At 44.7% G+C, this 19,692-nt stretch overlaps 1 protein-coding gene across 1 annotated transcript in view; it reads left to right on the top strand.

Moving 5' to 3' along the window:
* The window catches only part of RAB7A (RAB7A, member RAS oncogene family), a 70,995-nt gene extending 63,253 nt beyond the window's left edge, over positions 1–7,742 (top strand). The window contains exons 5-6 of the mRNA XM_042912202.1: positions 1,210–1,338; positions 6,231–7,742. Coding sequence (XP_042768136.1) covers positions 1,210–1,338; positions 6,231–6,326 — 225 coding nt within the window. The 3' untranslated portion in view covers positions 6,327–7,742. The remainder of the gene's footprint in view (positions 1–1,209; positions 1,339–6,230) is intronic.
* The last annotated feature ends 11,950 nt before the right edge of the window (positions 7,743–19,692 follow it).

Raw genomic sequence — 19,692 nt, 5'->3', positions numbered from 1 at the left:
TATGCCAGCAAAGTAGCAAGTCCATCACTTTTGGTCCCCATGAAATAATTGGACTTGAGGCTGGGTTGCAGTCTGCATTTTGGTCTTTTGGATTTAAAAGCAGACTTGCATTTAAAGCCTGGCTCATGCACTTTTAATTTGGGAATACTTCTTGGAGTCTGAACGTTGACTCCTATAACAAGAATACTCTGGGATCAGGTGACGCTGCACCTGAAAGCCTGGCACCCAGGAAGAGCTTGGAAAATGGTGGCTTTCTATGGGCCCGTTGTTATTTTCCCCTCCTGTGAGAGGCACTGGCTTCCACGGTGCCTTGTGGTTTGGAGGGTTCTTTGCTACGCTCAGAATGGCTCTAGAAAGGTATATGTGGGAATGTGAACTACCTTTTGGCCAGCTGCCTTTGAGGACCAGGGCTCAGGAGACCTGGTTTAAATCCCCACGCTGCCCCTGACCGGCTGTGACTTTGGACCATTGCCTTTGCCTTCTGAGCCTCAGTTCTTCTTCTGCACTTGAAAGGAAGGGATTAGATTTTGTAATTCTGCTCTCCTGCACCTCGGAGGCCTGCCTGGATCTCCATGTGTGCAAAAGATTGCGCTTTGGGCTTTGAGTAAAATTGCTCTGGTTCACTTTCAAATAGCATTTCTCTTGGGAACATAGACTCTTAATTATAACTAGGTTTATTTCTGGCCATTGATCTCATTTTCTCCCTTTTCTAAGTGACAGTCCCCTCATGCCTGAAAATAGGCTAAGGCTCAGGGAAGGAATTGGGGTAGGAGAGGGTAGGGGTGCTGGTGAGAGCAGCAGGATTCTGTGACACAAGGTTGTGACACAGGTGGTTTAATATGAGCAGTAATGGGTAAGGGACAGTGAACCTTAGAGACCAAGCTGCCAGGCATTTCCTGGGCTGGGACCTCTGAGGTCCTAGGAGAAATGATTCAATACTTCTTGGGCTGGCTGCTTACTCCTTTTAAGTGTAGCTAAGGGTCAGAAACTATGGATTATAGAATGGGCTTTGGGTTTGAGGTCTAGCTGTGTTATGCAGAGCCAGCAGGGTGACCTTGGACAGGTCTGCAGCTGTGTCCCTGCACACCCTCACCCCCCAGGTCTGCTCCCTCACCTGTGCTACCTATAGGCTAGGGACCATGATCCTTCTAGAGAAGGTTGAGGCCGTGCTAGATTAGGAGCACACATACACCCTGCTTCCTCTTCCAGGTGGCCACAAAGCGGGCACAGGCCTGGTGCTACAGCAAAAACAACATTCCCTACTTCGAGACCAGTGCCAAGGAGGCCATCAACGTGGAGCAGGCGTTCCAGACGATTGCACGGAATGCACTTAAACAGGTGGGTCTCCAGCAGCTATCTGGCTCCCTCTGCTGACTGACCATCAACCCAGCCCCTGCCTGGCTTCCTTGTCCGTAATCTTCTTTCCTAGCTCTTTTGTCCGTGTAGCCAGAAAACCCCATGTGTTTATCTGGGAAGGTAATGAGGCATTTTGCTAAATCTCCCAGAAATTCCACCTCTATAGGACAGGGGCAGTGAAGACAGGCTGAGGGCCACCCTTACGGGTATGTGCTTATTCTCCCGCATGCTGTTAGGAGATCAGACCGCTAGGAGGCCCCTGGCCACATTGCTCCTTCCATTGGAGGAGAGCATCAATTGGAATTCAAATTCCAGGTTTGCTACGCATCATTAAATTTAGTGGTGGTGTGTGTGTGTGTGTGTGTGTGTTTCATCTCTGAACTTCCATCCCCTCACAAAAAGAGAATACTTGCTTCCAGGATGGTTAAGATTGAATGAGATGGGGTCACTCCTGTCATCCTCATAAATGGTTATATTTGATCACCAGAAGGAAAGCTTACCCAGAAACTCGAGGAAATGTATTCCTTGAATGAGAATTTCTTTCTTAATGTTGTTTACTCAGCTGTTTCCAGAAAACAAACAGTTACTTCTTGTTGTTGGCATGTGGGAGTTGAAGACTCTTTTGATTGAGTGGCTCTGTTAGGGCCAGTGAGTTAAGGGACATCATGAGGCATCGTCCGTCATCTGTGATAGTCAGACTTAGGTGGGGAGTGAGTGTCAGAGGTGAGGCGCCTGCCAGAGGGTGCAGAGAACATTTGAGGAAGCACGTGGTGGCTGTGAGGGGCAAGGCAGGTTCTGCCAGCTCCTGGAAACCAGGTTTCTAGAATGCAGCAGTTCTCAGCAGGATGGGGCATCTGGACCTGTGGGCAGGGAGGTAACTGGAATGGGTTGTTCCCATTCTGGAACAACTGGAGGCTGCACTGAGGGTTCCGTGATGAAAGGGGACGGTCTTGCCTGACGAAGAATTGATTGACCCAGAATGCCAGGATAGCCCCTGTTGAGAAACGTGGATAACAGGGTGCAGGCCTGAGGCCTAGGCCTCCCTCTCTTCCGCTTCCTCTAACCCACCTTCGCACCTAGATCAATAATAGCCTGCTATGTTTTCCCTAATGTTCCTGATACTTGCATGCGAATCTAAACAGGTATGGGGAGTTGCCTTCAACCAGTTCCCTGTTGACTGGCATCACTGTCAGTTTTTCTCTCTGAATATTGCTGTCTCTGTAGCCTTATTATAATGCTTTTTTGTTCCTACATGCTAGCCTCTCAGGAGTAAGATTGTTAGATTGAAAGGTATGTGTGCTTTTAAAAGATGGTGCCAGGGACACCTGGGTGGCTCAGTCGGTTAAGCGTCTGATTCCTGGTTTCGGGTCAGGTCATGATCTCACGGTTTGTGAGTTCGAGCCCCGCATCGGGCTCTAAGCTGATAGCAGGAGGCCTGCTTGGGATTCTCTCTGCCCCTTCCCTGCTTGCACGTGCGTGCTCTCTCGCTCTCTCTCAAACTCTAAAAAATAATTAATAGTAAAAGATGCTGCCAGAACGTTTTCCTCAAAGGCAGCAGTGCTTCAGCCCTTTCTCTTACCTGCTGACCAGCGAGCAGTCGGCACCATCTGTAGGTCTGCTGCTGTGCTGCCGGTCTGGGGGTTCCCTGTCCTGTAGGCCACCGCTGTGCGGCACTGGGGCCTGGGCACCTGTCGCTGATCGTGAGCACTCTGTGAACAGGAATTAACTTTACCTGCATCGCATGTGACTTTTCCAATTATGCTTTATCCCTGGGCCATAGGAAAAGAGTAATTTTTTAAGACAGGTATGTCATTTTAAATTTCTAGGTTTTCTATATCTAGCTTATGTGTTGTCTGATTCAACTGGAATTCATCTAGGCTTATAGGCGGAAATAGAGTCTCACCTTTCTCTTTAAGAGGGATAGCCAATTATTTCCAACATTAGTTGCAAATTGTTAAAAAACCACTTTCCCCAGTGGATTGAAGCATTACCTTTATGTAGGTGAATGTTCATGTATACTGGGATCTATTTCGGGTCTCTCCAGTCCATTTGACAATTGTGCATTGGACCGTCTTGATTTGACTGCCTTTATAGTGTATCTGACCTCTGATAAGGCAAGTCTCCCCCCACTCCCCCACCCCCCCCAGTCTTGTTTGTATTTTTCCCTTGGCCATGTTGGTGCATTTTCCATTTAGGCTGAGAATTTTATTATAGTTCCACCTTTTTTCTCCCCCCCCGCTCCCGGCACCCAAGTAGAAAACTTTATTGAGATTCTGACTGGGATTGCGCATTACAGCTGTCTTATTAGTATGCTCTGGATGCCATAACAAAATACTATAGACTAGGTGGCAAAACAGCAGGCTTTTATCTTCTCTTGGTTCTGGAAGCCAGAGGTTTGTAATCACCGTGCCAGCAAATTCACTTTCTGCTAAGGACTCTCTCCCCCACTTGCTGACTGCTGTGTTCTCGGGTGCATGGCTTTTCCTACGTGATCACAGACAGCAAGACCTAGAGCAAGCAAGAGCCCCCTCTCTCTGGTGTCCCTTCCTTCAAGGACACACTAATCCTGTCCGATCAGGGCCCCAGCCTTATGGCCTCATTTAACCTTCATTTCTTATTCCTAATACTAGCACACTGGGGATTAGGATTTCAATGTAGGAATTTGGGGGAGACACAAAGATGCAGTCCATAACAGCTATTATTTTAGGTCTTGTGTGATATCCTTCAATAAAACCGTATCATTTTTCAGATCCTTTGCCTTTCATATTAAATACACTCCTGGTGGGAATGTAAAATAGTGCAGCCAGTATGGAAAACAGTCTGGCAGTTCTTCAAAAAAGTTACACATAAAGAGTTATCTTTTTTTTTTTTTAAGTCTGTCTATTTTTAAGAGAGAGAGTGGGCAAGCAGGGGAGGGGCAAAGAAAGAATCCCAGGTAGGCTCTGCACTGTCAGCATGGAGCCCAGTACGGGGCTCAAACTCAACGAACCATGAGATCATGACCTGAGCCGAAATCAAGAGTCAGACACTTAACCGACTGAGCCACCCAGGCACCCCAAGAGTTACCATTTGACTCCACTCCTACGTATATACTCAGGAAGAGTGAAAACATGTCCATCCAAAATAGCCATAGTAGCCAAAAAGCAGAAACAAACAAATGTCCATCAAGTGAAGTGTCCAAAATAGGCGGATCTATTAAGACAAAGTAGATGGGGGCACATGGGTGGCTTAGTCAGTTTAGCATCCGACTTCAGCTCAGGTCATGATCTCACGGTTTGTGGGTTTGAGCCCCACATCGGGGTCACTGCTATCAGCGCAGATCCTGCTTCAGATCCTCTATCCCCGCATCTCTGCCCCTCTCCCGCTCATGCTTTCTCTCAAAAATAAATATATTTTAAAAAAAAAAATGTAGGGGCACCTTGGTGGCTCAGTCAGTTGGGCATCCGACTTCGGCTCAGGTCATGATCTCGTGGTTCACGAGTTCGAGCCCCGCGTCGGATTCTGTCTCCTCTCTCTCTGCCCCTGCCCAGCTCATACTCTGTCTGTCTGTCTCTCTCTCTCTCTCAAAAATAAATAAAACATTAAAAAATAAAAATAAAAAAAATGCAGATGAGTGGTTGCCAAGGCTTAGGGGTGTCTGATGGGGATGGGGAATGACTGCTAATGAGTGCAGGGTTTCCTTATGGGGTGAAGAAAATGTTCTGGAATTAGTGGTGATGGTTGCCCAACTTTGTGAATACACTAAAAAACCACTGAATTGTACACTCTGTATCCCTCGGTAGACCTTTTACTTTTTTTAATGTGAATTCTTGGGGGTTTTTACTTTTATAGCTATTGTGAATAGTATAATTTTCCCTAGAAAACTTTGTTTTAAATTTTTTTCCGTGTTGATTTTTGAGAGAGAGCGTGAGTGGGGGAGGGACAGAGAGAGAGGAAGACAGAATCCAAAGTCAGCACCACACTATCAGCTCAGAGCCCGACAGGGGGCTCAAAACCACGAACTGTGAGATCATGACCTGAGCAGAAGTCAGACACTCGACTGACTGAGCCACCCAGGCCCTCATTCCCTAGACAACTTTTAGCGACTAGAAACATTGCTTGCTTCATCTCCATATCCTAGAACAGTTGCTGGCACATAGGTGCTCAGTGTTTAAGTGACAGATTATTTTCCTACACCAGGAAGTAGAAAACTGCTCCTCACTGGGTACTTGTTAATTCAGCAGAAAGTCACACTAAACTGACCACAGTCCATCTGCTGTGACCTCGCAACCACAGTTGGTGATAAAATTCATCCATAGCTGGTTTCTGAGCACGCAGCACTTAGAGACAAAAACCCTCTTAACTTTGGAAGAAAAAGAAAATAGACCGTAAGTCCAGAAAAATGAATGTCAAATAGGGGCCTAGGGGAATGTTTTGGGACTGAGAGGGCAGCCAGCACTCCAGCCCCAGCCCCTTCCTGCCTTGTGGAAGGGCTAAGAGCTGCCAGGATCCAGCCCATGCTGAAGCCTGACTTCTGAAGTGTTGGCAATGATATGATACGGACCACTCAAAGCATCTGTGAGCTGGCTGTGGTCCCCAAGCCACCAGATTTCGATTATGATGGAGAGCATGAGTCAGCTCTGTCCTGAGTGCTCAGTGTCGATTGCTGCCCTTCCTGCTGAATTTCTCTCTTCACCTTGTCCCAGAGTTATTGCAAAACCTGTCTTCCCCCCGTTTGGGCCTAGAGGGTTGAATGCCTTCCACCAGAGCCCTCTGTTCACTGCCAGGTCTGGCCCCTGGCCCCTGCCCACTGTGCCCAGTGGAAGAGGGCCAGAGCTGAGCTCAGAAACTCCCCATACCCTGAGTAACAGGCCTTTCTCTCTCTCCCTGCCCAGGAAACAGAGGTGGAGCTGTACAACGAATTCCCCGAACCCATCAAACTGGACAAGAACGACCGGGCCAAGGCCTCGGCGGAAGGCTGCAGTTGCTGAAGGGGCAGTGAGAGCAGAGCACAGAGTCCTTCACAAACAAAGAACACACTTAGGCCTTCCAACACAAGCCCCCTCTCCTCTTCCAAACAAAACATAAAGTCATCTCTCAAATCCAGCTGCCAAAAGAAACCCCAACAAACATACTCACCCTTACACACACACACACACACACACACACACACACACACACACACACACACACACACACACACACACACACACACCCCTATACCTACACCTGACACAAGCAGACAGACTCCAGCCCAGGCCTGTGATGACTCCATCGGGGTCTGCCCACCCACCGCATCAGCCCTCGTATGGCAGCCAGGACAGGCAAGCTGTAGAAATCGTTCTGGTGTGGAGTCGGCATCGGAAGCTTATTCTTTTTGTCCACTGGGGAGAGAGAACTGTTTACAGTTAATCTGTGTCTAATTAGTTATCTGATTTTTTTAACGGTCTTGTGGTCTTTTTACCCCCCCACCCCACCCCTCCCTCCTGTGAAGGCTACCACTTGGGAAGGCTGGTGCCCCATGCTTCATTACAGGCTCACACCCAGTCTGATAAGGCTGAGTTTTGTATGTATCTGTTAATGCTTGTTACTTTTAACTAATCAGATCTTTTTACAGTATCCATTTATTATGTAATGCTTCTTAGAAAAGAATCTTATAGTACATGTTAATATATGCAACCAATTAAAAATGTATAAATTAGTGTAAGAAATTCTTGGATTATGTGTTTAAGTCCTGTAATGCAGGCGTGTAAGATGGAGGGTTGAACCCTGTCTGGATTGCAGAGTGTTAGCAACTCAGAATTCAGAAATCCAGCTAGAGGCAGTATTCTGTACAGTAGACACAAGAATTATGTACGCCTTTTATCAAAGACTTAAGAGCCAAAAAGCTTTTCATCTCTCCAGGGGGAAAACTGTCTAGTTCCCTTCTGTGTCTAAATTTTCCAAAAGGTTGATTTGCATAATACAGTGGTGCGTGCAATGGATAAATGGTTGTTTCAGAAATTAAAATTCTCATTTTTCCTCCCCTCCCCACTTCCACACTTCGATCCCCTATAGATCAGCATCCTACTGATAAGAGGGAAAGGAAAATCCTAACAGATCTGTCCTAGTGATTTTACCTTTGTTCTAGAAGGCGCTCCTTTCAGGGTTGTGGTATCCTTAGGCTAGCAAACCTTTTTCTCCTTTTCCCCACCGACTCCCAGTCTTGCCCATTATTAATTAACCTGTTTCTTTGGTATGGAACCCTGGCAGTTCTGCCCCCTCCCTAGGATCTGCCCCTGCATTGTAGCTTGCTTAACGGAGCACTTCCCCCTTTTCCAAAGGTCTACATTCTAGGGTGTGGGCCAAGTTCTTCTGTAAAGAGATGAACGTGATGCCAATAAAATGTAACAAGAACAAAGATCATCTGCCTTTGCCCTGTCTTTTTTCCTTCTTCTAGACCCTTGGCTCGGTAGAGACCATGTTAGCTAATCATAGCCAGTGCTTTATCAAGCTAAAGAGCCCTCCATAACTGGGCTCATGTGGTTCTCTGAGGCAGAAAGGCCTTGTCACATCCAGCTGTGCAGTACCTACCCCTAGTTTTGGGGTTTGTTTTTTTTTAAATCACAGTGATGGGGCCTGGGGACTCTGAATGGAGAAGACGTTGTCCCTTTAGAGGAGCAGCTACCGAGTGTTGGTTGCCTGTGGACCATGCACAGCCTGTGGGTATGACTATAACTTAGCCTTTGTGTTCTTTTTGTTCTGTGTTGTGGTTGGCATAGTTGCTGATACTTAGATACCACATAGTTCTGGATTTCTGATCTTTCGCAGGAGAGGAAGATGTGGCAGCAGGGGCCCCGTGTTCAGCATTCTAGGTCACCAGCTGGAACTGAATAGATGCCACGTCAGAGGGTTGGCGTAGGTTTTGCTTCTAGAAGTGCCCCCGTTGACTAAGCTCTTGGATTCTCCTTTGCTACACGTTTCTACATTCCCACGTCTCAGGCTCCTCATCTGGTTCCTTCCCTCGCGCCTGCTGTTGGCTCCATTTGTGTGTTACAGATAGCATTCTCAGAAGCGCACAGCTACAACTCCACCTTGGCTGGTGCCGCGTGGCCTAGATCTTCTCTGGTTATGGACCCTGGGTGATGCGCTCCTCTACAGACCAGGCTCCTGTTCAGCGATCTTGTTCTCTGGTCCTAACCTTAAATGTGACGTGGAGATTCACCTTGACCTCTCATCGCAACCATTATTCTAAGACGGATAACCATCCTGGCCGTTTACAGAAAGAAGGAATGGCTGACACTGAACCCTGCACTAGTACAGTATCTTTTTTCGTATTCCCACTTAGATTCACCATTAGCATGTGCTTTTGAGCCAAACAAGTCGATTTGCTTCAACAAGCGGTAAGGATTTATTTTTGAGGAGGATGTGTGGGATGGAGTTTGTTTTCATTGATACTTAGGATTCTCTTCAGTAACACTCCTCGGGTTCATTTGAATGTGCTCTGCCTCCCGGTAAGAACGTGAATGGAGACGGATGCTGTTGCTGTGCTCACGCTCATCTCCGTTTGCTCTGATAGGGAGATGTTACTTTTGAGAAGAATGGGAATGCGTTTGTTGCGCTAACACAGATTTGTTTAAGTAGTATGCTTTAGTTGGACCCAAAGTCACTGTGTGTCACAGTGTGAGTGTGGATTGCTGGGTTTACTGGTAGTTTGCTCCAACAACCTATAAGGAGTCCCAGGCCGATTTTGTTACATTGACAGGAATTCTTATCCCAACTCCTCTTCAGATTGAACCTAATTCCTCCCACTTCTCATTAAAAATATGCCTTTGAGATGAATGTGTGTTGCATTGCTTATGTTCGTGTTAGTTGATACTAACTAGGTAATGAGGTTTTGCCTTTAGGAAGAATGCCTGAGACCGAGCTCATTTGAACTAATAATGATGCTTCTCAATAGCACTAATTAGATTCGTGCTAATTCACTCTACCTCCCAGTAAGAATGTGCCAAAGAGATGAACGCATGGAGAGCACTTCTTGTGTCCATCTTGGTTTAGACTAACTTGCAGTTAGGAGTAACATAAATCAAATGAATCAGACTGAGTGTGCTTACACTAATTAGACTCCTCTTAATTGGCTCAGACTCTCAGACCTGGCTCTTGACGTGAATTTATATTGCTGAGTTTTCCCTCATTTGTTTCACTAATCCTGACCCAGACCCTGATGCTCAGCCAGACATACTCTAAAGACCCATGATTTGGGGGCGCCTGGGTGGCTCAGTTGGTTAAGTGTACGACTTCAGCTCAGGTCATGATCTCAAGGTTCGTGGGTTTGAGCCCCACGTCGGGCTCTGTGCTGACAGCTCAGAGACTCAAGCTTGCTTCGGATTCTGTGTCTCTCCTCTCCCTGTCCCCCCCCCCCCCCCCGCCTCTCCCTTGCTTGTACACACACGCGCGCTCTCTCTCTCTCTCTCTCTCTCTCTTAAAAATAAACTCAAAAAAAATACACAGGGGCACCTGGGTGGCTCAGTCAGTTTAGCATCCAACTTTGGCTCAGGTCATGATCTCATGGTTTGTGAGTTTGAGCCCCATGTCGGGCTCTGTGTTGACAGCTCAGAGCCTGGAGCCTACTTTGGATTCTGTGTCTCTGTCTCTCTGTCTCTCTCTGCCCCTCCCCCACTGTATTCAGTCTCTATCAAAAATAAATAAAATGTAAAAAAATAAAAAATAAAGACCCATGATTTTGCCCCCAGTCTGATCTTGAACATGAACTTGATGCTGAACCTCTTAACCTTCACTATGACCTTGATGATCTTCCTGGCTTTGAAATGACCTTGAAACTCATTCTGACCATGTTTCACCCTTTGAACCTGACCTGATACTGCCCTGATTCTGACCATGTCTCATCCTGATTATAAGTTGACTCCGTTCTTTACCTCAAACTGGACCTTTTCTGTGAACCCAACCTTGACCCGCCCTGGCTATAAAGTGATCTTGGACTTGGTTTTATGCTAGAACCTTCCCTCGATCCTAACCCTGATCCAGTCTCTCACCCTTTGGATATCATGTTTCTCTTGAATTACCTTCATTTTGAGCTTGACCCTAAACATCACATTTAATATTCATTACAACTTTGGGATGAACTTAAACTTCAAAATTGACCTTCAGCCTGATGCTGCCATGCTAATTAACCAAGATCAATGCTGAACTTACCCTTGAATTTAATCATGAAATGACCATGAAGTTAACCCTTGTCCCAGCCCTGATCATCCTCCATCTCACAGAGCCCCTGGTTTTAACCAAGAACCACTTGATCCGGACCTTGTCCTTCTTACACTAATGATCCTGACTATGATCCCCTTGACATGACCTTGGGTTAACTTTAAAATTAACCTGGAATCTCACCCTGATCCACTAATGTTCTGACTATAGCTCACTCTTTGAACTTGACCTTGATCTTCAACCTGTACACTGATAATCATCCTGACTTTAACTCTCCCTGAAATTGGAATTACTACGAATTTGACCTTGAATTTGAAAGTGGTCCTGAACCAGGCCCTAATTCTAACCCTTGTTTTCATCCTAACCATCATCCTTACCATATTTTGCTCTCAGTTTTAACTTGTCCTTGAAACTGACCTAACTTATGACACAGAACCAAATGCTGACACTGATGCCTTCAACCTAAATCTGAAACATCCTGATTATTGTCCTGGCCATCTCATGTCCTAAGTTTATATTTGACCTTGATTCTGTCACTGATGATATCCCTGATTTTGAGCTGCCATGAACTTAAAATGTCTTTGACCCTGGCCCTTATCCTTCACTTTATTCAGACCTTTCAGCAGACTCTTAACTCTGATGCAGACCACCACCCTGACCATATCTTACCCCAAATTTGTACTTGATCTTGAAATGACCCTAATTCTTAGTATTCTTTTTTTTTTTTAAGTTTGTTTGTTTGTTTGTTTGTTTTTGGTAATCTCTACACCCATCATGGGGTTCAAGCTCATTAGTCCAAGATCAAGAGTCTGGACACTTTTCTGACTGAGCAAGTCAGGTGCCCATTTGAGACTCTTGTCCTGACACCAAAACGTTCTGTATTGTGAGACACCCTGGCCTTGAGGTGAATGTGAGTTTGAATTTTTCCTTGAATCTGACTCTGGTTCTGACCCTGATCATCATGATTATATCTTACTTTCATTTTGAACCTGACCTTGACCCTGCTCTAGATTCTCACTTTGATACTGACAGTCATTCTAACCTTTCTCAACTTGACCTTGAAATAACATTACCTTCATACTGATCCTGCCACTGTATTAACTGACCCTTGTAACCTTGAACCTTACATCGTAACCATCCTTTGGACACAGGCCATGATCCATACCCTGTCTTGAAATAATTGATAATTCTCCTTAACACTGACCCTGATCTTTGTCCTCTTACCTTCATCATGACAAATCACGATCTGACCTGCCACACCATGAACTTTATCCTGAAGCCAACTCTGAACCTGACTATGATGTGCCCTCCTAGAGTCCTTTTCCCATTTCCCAAACTATTTTCACCTCACAGATCCCATTGTGTTCTTTGGCTCTTCTCTTGGATATGTCCTGTATTAGTTTGCTAAGACTACTGTTACAAATATGCAGAGTCTGGGTGACTTAAACAAAAGAATTTTATTTTCTTGCAAGTTTGGAGGATAGAAGTTTGAGATTGAAGTGTCAGCAGAATTGGTTCTTTCTGGGGGCCCTCTCCTTGGCCTGGCCTGTAGGTGGGTGTCTTCTCCCTGTTTCTTCACATCGTCTTCCCTCTGTGTGCGTCTATGTCCTAATGTCTCCTTACAAGGACACCAGTCATACTGATACTGGGTTAGGGCCCATGCATACGACCTCATTTCAACTTAATTACCTCTTGAAAGAATGTGTCCTCACATTCTGAGGTACTGGAGGTACCATTGCAACATGTGAATTTGGGAGGGGACACAATTCAGCCCTTAACATGCTATCTACATGTGTTAGCTCCCTCGTCTCTCGTTACCTTTTAACATTTAACTTTCATTTTTTTAAGCCTATTTTGAGAAAGAGAGAGAGAGAGAAAGAAAGAGAGAATCCCAAGCAGGCTCTGTGCTGTCAGCACCAGCCTGACGTGGGTCTCAATCCCACAAACAATGAGATCATGACACCTGAGCTGAAATTAAGAGACACATGCTTAACTGATTGAGTCACCCAGGTGCCCCAACTTTTCTTTTATTTTTTTTTTTATGTTTATTTTTGAGGGCCAGAACGAGAGTGCGGGAGCTGGAGAGAGACGGGGAGGTGGTGGGGAGGACAGAGGATCCAAAGAGGGCTCTGTACTGACAGCAGAAAGCCCAGTTCGGGGCTCAAGCTCAAACCATGAGATCATGACCTGAGCTGAAGTCACCTTTCATTGCTTAAAACTGGCTTCATGCCAGGTTTCCTCTTTCCTGACTTAAAATTTTTCCCTTTCTTTAAAACCTTGAAAAGTGAGGGGCTCATGGGTGGCTCAGTCGGCTGAATGTCCAACTTTGGTTCAGGGCATGAACTTGCTGTTTGTGAGTTCAAGCCCCGCGTTGGGCTGTCACCACAGAGCCCACTTCATATCCTTGGTCTCCTCTCTGCCCCTCCTTTGTTTGTGCTCTCCCTCTCAAAAATAAACAAACGTTAAAAAAAAAAAAAGAAGAAAAGAAACCTTGTAAGGTACAAACTACCCTATGTAAAGAGGAAAAAAAACAAGTTGAAGAGAAAACAGCTTGCAGAAGGTTCCTTTCTCTCAAGCTTAGCTGTGTATTAGAATCAGCTGGAGGCCTGGGCCCCATCCTATTCACTGAACTTGACAGTGCTGGGGTATCCCAAGTAGCTTTTTTAAGATTTTATTTTTAATCTCTACACCGATCATGGGGCCTGAACCAAAACCCCAGTATCAAGAGTTGTGTGCTCTACTAACTGAGCCAGCCAGGCGTCCCTTTTAAAACTTTTCCAGGAGGGGAAACCAGTCTGGTTCCATTAGTTGAACTTCTGACTCATGGCTCAGGTCATGATCCCAGGGTTGTGGGATCAAGCCATTTGTTGGGCTCCTCGTTGAACGTTGAAGGTAGAGCCTGCATAAGATTCTCCCTCCCCCTCCCCCTCCCCCTCCCCCTCCCCCTCCCCCTCTGTGTGTGTGTATATATATGTATGTGTGTGTGTGTGTGTGTGTATATATATATATATATATATATATGTATATATATATATATGCCCCTCTGCTCCTCTCCCCCACTTGTGCCTGCTCGCTCACTTGCTCGCTTACTCTCTCTCCAGTAAATTAAAAAAAAAAAAAAAAAAAAAAAAAGACAATGGAAAACAAAATACCTCCTCAGGTGATTCTAACGTGCAGCCAGAGTTGAAGTGGTATAAAAATAATACCCTAAAGTATTTTGAGCTACAACTAATGTGTAAGGCCCACAGAGAGAAGAGGATTTAGCCTTAAAAAAAAAAAAATTTAAAGATATCAAATGCGTGCTCTAGCCAGCCCCTCTCCCCACCACTAAGCTTGCAGTCTTGCCCATTGATTGCCTCCCACAGGGAGGTCAGTCTCACCAGCCATGAGATCACGACCTGAGCCAAGATTAAAAGTTGGACGCTTTAACCAAGTGAGCCACTCAGGTGCCCCCTGCCTGTTAACTTTTGATTCTACTTTCCCTACATGCATCCAACCAATATATATATATTTTTTTAATGTTTATTTATTTTTGACAGAGAGAGAGAGAGAGAGACCGAGCATGAGCAGGGGAGGGGCAGAGAAGGAGACACAGAATCCAAGGCAGGCTCCAGGCTCTGAGCTGTCAGCACAGAGGCCGATGTGGGGCTCGAACCCACGAACTGTGAGATCATGACCTGAGCTGAAGTTGGACGCTAAACTGACTGAGCCACCCGGGTTCCCCATCCAACCAATATTTTTAAACTGGAAGATAGCACACAATATCCAGTTTTCTAGCTGCTCTTGAAGTAGAGGAAAGGGGTGCCTGCCTGGCTCAGTTGATGGAGCATCCAACCTTGACTTTGGGGGTGTGAATAAAAGCCCCATGTTGAATTGTAGAAATTACTTTAAAAGAATTTGGGGCAGGGAAAGTGGGTGATGGGAATTAAGGAGGACACTTGTTGGGATGAGCACTGGGTGTTGTATGTAAGCCAATTTGACAATAAATTCTATTTTAAAAAGAAGAATTTGGGGCACCTGGGTGGCTCAGTCAGTTAAGCGTCCAACTTCGGCTCAAGTCATGATCTCACAATTCTCGAGTTCAAGCCCTGCATCGGGCTCTCTGCTATCAACACGGAGCCCACTTCGGATCTTCTCGTCCCCGTCTCTCTCTGCTCCTCACCCGATTACACTCCAAAATAAACTTTTTCTTAAGTTTAAAAAAAATAAAAATTTGTGAGGGCACCTATAAAGCCTACACACTAAAATAATAATAATAATAATTATATATATATATATATATACATACATATATATATATATATTTTTTTTTTATTTTTTTTTTTTTTTTTTTTTTTTTTAAATTGGAAGAGGGGCACCTGGCTGGTGCAGTTGGTTAAGCGCCTGACTCCTGATTTCGGCTCAGGTCTTGATTCATGAGATCAAGCCTCAATTCTTTTTTTTTTTTTTTTTTTTTTTTTTTTAATTTTTTTTTTTCAACGTTTTTTATTTATTTTTGGGACAGAGAGAGACAGAGCATGAACGGGGGAGGGGCAGAGAGAGAGGGAGACACAGAATCGGAAACAGGCTCCAGGCTCCGAGCCATCAGCCCAGAGCCCGACTCGGGGCTCTAACTCACGGACCGTGAGATCATGACCTGGCTGAAGTCGGACGCTTAACCGACTGTGCCACCCAGGCGCCCCTATCAAGCCTCAATTCTTGAGATCAGGCGTCGAGTTGGGCTCTGCACTGACAGTGTGAGGCCTGCTTGAGATTCATTCTGTCTCTTTCTCACCCTCCCTCCTTCCCCTGCTTGCATTCTCTCTCAAAATGTATAAACATTTTTTTTAATGGGCAGAAAATGGAATACTGTGATCTCATTCCTGAATACCTCAGAATGATCATTAATTGAGGACCCACCTCAGTTAAAACTTGCATGCACTGCTCATATGTTGTAAAAAAATGCCTTTTGCAAGTGCCGGCTGAGAAGCCTGAGTGGAATACACGTGCTTCAGGAGACCTGGTTATGGGTGTGAGGCGCTGGCGGGACTTCTTTGCCAAGTGGGCTTAGCCCGTCCCGCTCTACCGGCTTTCCATGGCCTTCGTTTCCTGAACCAGCCAGAAAATCCTGGCCGTCTGGAAGATAACCTGAGCACCAGCATGGTGCACCCTGTTCCTCTCTCCTTCCAGGAGAGGAGCCCTGTGCCTTCACAGTACCTTTCCTGGCCCCCCTTCCTCTGGCAGAAATCCCACCTCCGCACTGCAAGGCTGAAGATGCCCCCCTCTGCTGGGGCGCATGTAATTTTCCTGGAATTACAGGAAGGGAGCCAGTGCTGGAACTTTGTCAGCCACTTCGGCCTTAGTCTGGTTCATGGGTGGATTATTACTGCCTAGTCTAGACCAGGGAGGAGAAAGGGTAAAGGCTGTGATAAATTTCTAGCCTGAGGGGAGGAAAAAGCCACCTTGGGGGGCCTACTGAACTAAAGTGGTGGATTCGGTAGTAGGATTTGCATCTGTGTATGTTGCTTCTGCTTTGAGAAACTTGCCTGGCTGTCAGTTCAGAAAAATACTCTGGCTCTGGCTCTAGTCATTTTTCCACCCCTAGCAAGCACTGTTTGGGGGTTGTTCAGGAGTTGTGGAAGGACAGGGAAACTTGCTGTCTTTTCATTCCTTGCCATGGGATCGGATCCACCAACTCTGACATCACTTCAGGTTATCCTGAAGAGCACCAAATTAAAAGGAGTATACACCAGGGCCAAGTGGTACTTATTCTTAGAATGCAAGGGTGATTCAGCATGAAGATCTATCAGTATAATCCACATTTATAGAAGGAAGGAAAAAATCCAACATGACCCTCAATTGATGCAGAAGAAACACTGAAAAGTATTCAACAAGAATTGAATATGGGGAAAATAGTTACACATCATATTCTGATAAGGGGTATTAACCCCCTTGGATATATATCCAAGATACAGAAAGGGTTATAACTCAATAGCAAAAAAAAAAAAAAAAAAAAAAAAATCCAATTAAAAAATGGGCAGAGGAGCTGAATAGACATTTTCCCAAAGATAGATAGCTAACAGGTATATGAAAGGGTGCTCGACATCACTTATCATCAGGGAAATGTAAGTCAAAACCACAATGAGATCCCACCTGTGACAATGGCTAAAATGAAAAACAAGTGTGGTGAGGATGTGGAAGAAAAGGAACCCTCGTGCGATGCTGGTGGGAATGCAAACTGGTGCAGCCACTCTGGAAAACAGTATGGGGGTTCCTCAAAAAACTAAATCCAAAGGAAATGAAAATACTAGCTCGAAAGATACCTGCACCCAGTGCTCACTGCAGCATTATTTATAGTAGCCAAGACATGGAAGCCACAGAAGCGTCCATCAATCAGTGAATGGATAAGGATGTGTGTGTGTGTGTGTGTGTGTGTGTGTGTGTGTGTGTGTGTGTGTATGTGTATATATATATTCAGAGCCACAAAAAGGGAAATTTTGCCATTTGTAACAACATGGATAGACCTCGAAGGTATCATGCTGAGTGAAGTAAGTCTGAGAAAGATGGAGTACCCTATGATCTCACATGTGGAATCTAAAAAAGCAAAAAACCAAACTCATACAGAAAGCAGAGTGGTAGTTGCCAGAGGCAGGGAGTGGGAGGTGGCTGAAATCAGTGAAAGTGGTCAGAAGTACATACCTCCGTTACAAAGTACAGAAGCCCATGATGTAGTTAATGTACAGTATGGTGACTAGAATTAATACTGTGTTCCGTGTCTGAAAGTTGCTAACTGTAAAACTCTTAAAAGTTTTCATCAGAAGAAAAAAAAATTGTAATTGTGTTGATGGATGTTAACTACATTTGCTGTGATCATTTGCCATATACACAAATAATCAAACCATTACGTTGTACGCCTAAAATTGATGCCATGTTGTATCTCGAAAAAATTCAACATCTTTTCATTATTAAAACGCTGAAAACAATAGAAGGAAGTTTTTTTTTTTTTTTTTTAATTTTTTTTTTCAACGTTTTTTTATTTATTTGTGGGACAGAGAGAGACAGAGCATGAACGGGGGAGGGACAGAGAGAGAGGGAAACACAGAATCGGAAACAGGCTCCAGGCTCTGAGCCATCAGCCCAGAGCCTGACGCGGGGCTCGAACTCACGGACCGTGAGATCGTGACCTGGCTGAAGTCGGACGCTTAACCAACTGCGCCACCCAGGCGCCCCTAGAAGGAAGTTTTTTGACGTAACAAAGGCCATACTATGGCAAAAGCCATTTACCTAAAATCAGGAACAAGACAAAGATGCCCACTTTCTATTCAACATAGTGCTGGAAATTCTATGCAGAACAATTAGGCAAGAAAAAGAAAAGACTTCCTAATTGGAAAGGAAGAAATAAAATATCCCTGTTCACAGGTGACACATATACATAGAAAACCCTAAAGGATACACACACACACATATACACAACATTAGAGGTACTAAACTAAGTAACACTGCAAAATGCAAAATCAATACACAAAAATCAGTTGCATTTCTATACACTGAAAACAATTCAAAGTAAATTAAGAAAATAATTTCACTGGGGCCCCTGGGTGGCTCTGTCAGTTGAGCATCTGACTTCGGCTCAGGTCACAATCTCTCTGTCCACGAGTTCAACCCCCGCTTCAGGCTCTGTGCTGACAGCTCAGAGCCTGGAGCCTGCCTTGGATTCTGTGTCTCCTCTCTCTGCCCCTCCCCCACTCATGCTCTGTCTCGCTCTCTGTCAAAAATAAACATTAAGAAAAGTAAAATAATTTCATTTACAACAGTACCAGAAAGAATATTTTTAAGTTATAAAATACCACTTTTTAAAATTTTTATTTTTTAATTTACATCCAAGTTAGCATATAGAGCAATAATGGTTTGGGGAGTAGATTCCAGTGATTCAGACCCTATTTATAACACCCAGTGCTCATCCCAACAAGTGTCCTCCTTAATGCCCCTTACCCATTTAAGCCCATCCCCCCACCCATAACCCCTCCAGTAACCCTCAGTTTGTTCTCTATATTTAAGAGTCATGTTTTGTCCCCCTCCTTGTTTTTATATTACTTTTGCTTCCTTTCCCTTATGTTCAAATGTTTTGTATCTTATATTCCACATATGAGTGAAATCGTAGGATATTTGTCTTTCTCTAATTTCATTTAGGATATTATTATCCTCCAGTTCCGTCCACATAGTTGCAAATGGCAAGATTTCATTCTTTTGATTGCCGAGTAATACTCCATTGTATATATATACCACATCTTCTTCATCCATTCATCCATCGATGGACATTTGGGCTCTTTCCATACTTTGGCTATTGTTGATAGAGCTGCTATAAACATTGGGGTGCACGTGCCCCTTCAAAACAGCACACCTCTATCCCTTGGATAAATACCTAGTAGTGCCATTGCTGGGTTGTAGAGTAGTTCTATTTTTAGTTTTTTCAGAAACCTCCATACTGTTTTCCAGAGTGGCTGCACCAGTTTGCATTCCCACCAGCAGTGCAGAAGGGATCCTCTCCACATCCTCGCCAACATTTGTTGTTGCCTGAGTTGTTAATATTAGCCATTCTGACAGGTATGAGGTGTCTCATTGTGGTTTTGATTTGTATTCCCCTGATGATGAGTGACGTTGAGCATTTTATCATGTTTCGGTTGGCCATCTGGATGTCTTCTTTGGAGAAGTGTCTATTCCTGTCTTTTGCCTATTTCTTCACTGGATTGTTTTTTAGGTGTTGAGTTTGATAAGTTCTTTCAGATTTTGGATACTAACCCTTTATCTGATGTGTTGTTTGAAAATATCTTCTTGCATTCCGTTGGTTGCCTTTTAGTTTTGCTGATTGTTTCCTTCGCTGTGCAGAAGTTTTTTATCTTGATGAGGTCCCAATACTTCACTTTTGCTTTTGTTTCCCTTTCCTCCAGAGATGTGTTGAGTAAGAAGTTGCTGCAGCTGAGGTCAAAGAGATTTTTGCCTGCTTTCTTCTCGAGGATTTTGATGGCTTCCTGTCTTACGTTTAGGTCTTTCATCCATTTTGAGTTTATTTTTGTGTGTGGTGTAAGAAAGTGGTTCAGGTTCATTTTTCTGCATGTCGCTGTCCAGTTTTCCCAGCACCACTTGCTGAAGAGACTGTCTTGATTCCATTGGATAGTC

The sequence above is a fragment of the Panthera leo genome, chromosome A2, assembly GCF_018350215.1.
Source record: "Panthera leo isolate Ple1 chromosome A2, P.leo_Ple1_pat1.1, whole genome shotgun sequence".
NCBI classification, from domain to species: domain Eukaryota; kingdom Metazoa; phylum Chordata; class Mammalia; order Carnivora; family Felidae; genus Panthera; species Panthera leo.
The sequence above is the reverse complement of the archived record's forward strand: the minus strand, read 5'-3'. Positions and strand labels throughout refer to the sequence as shown.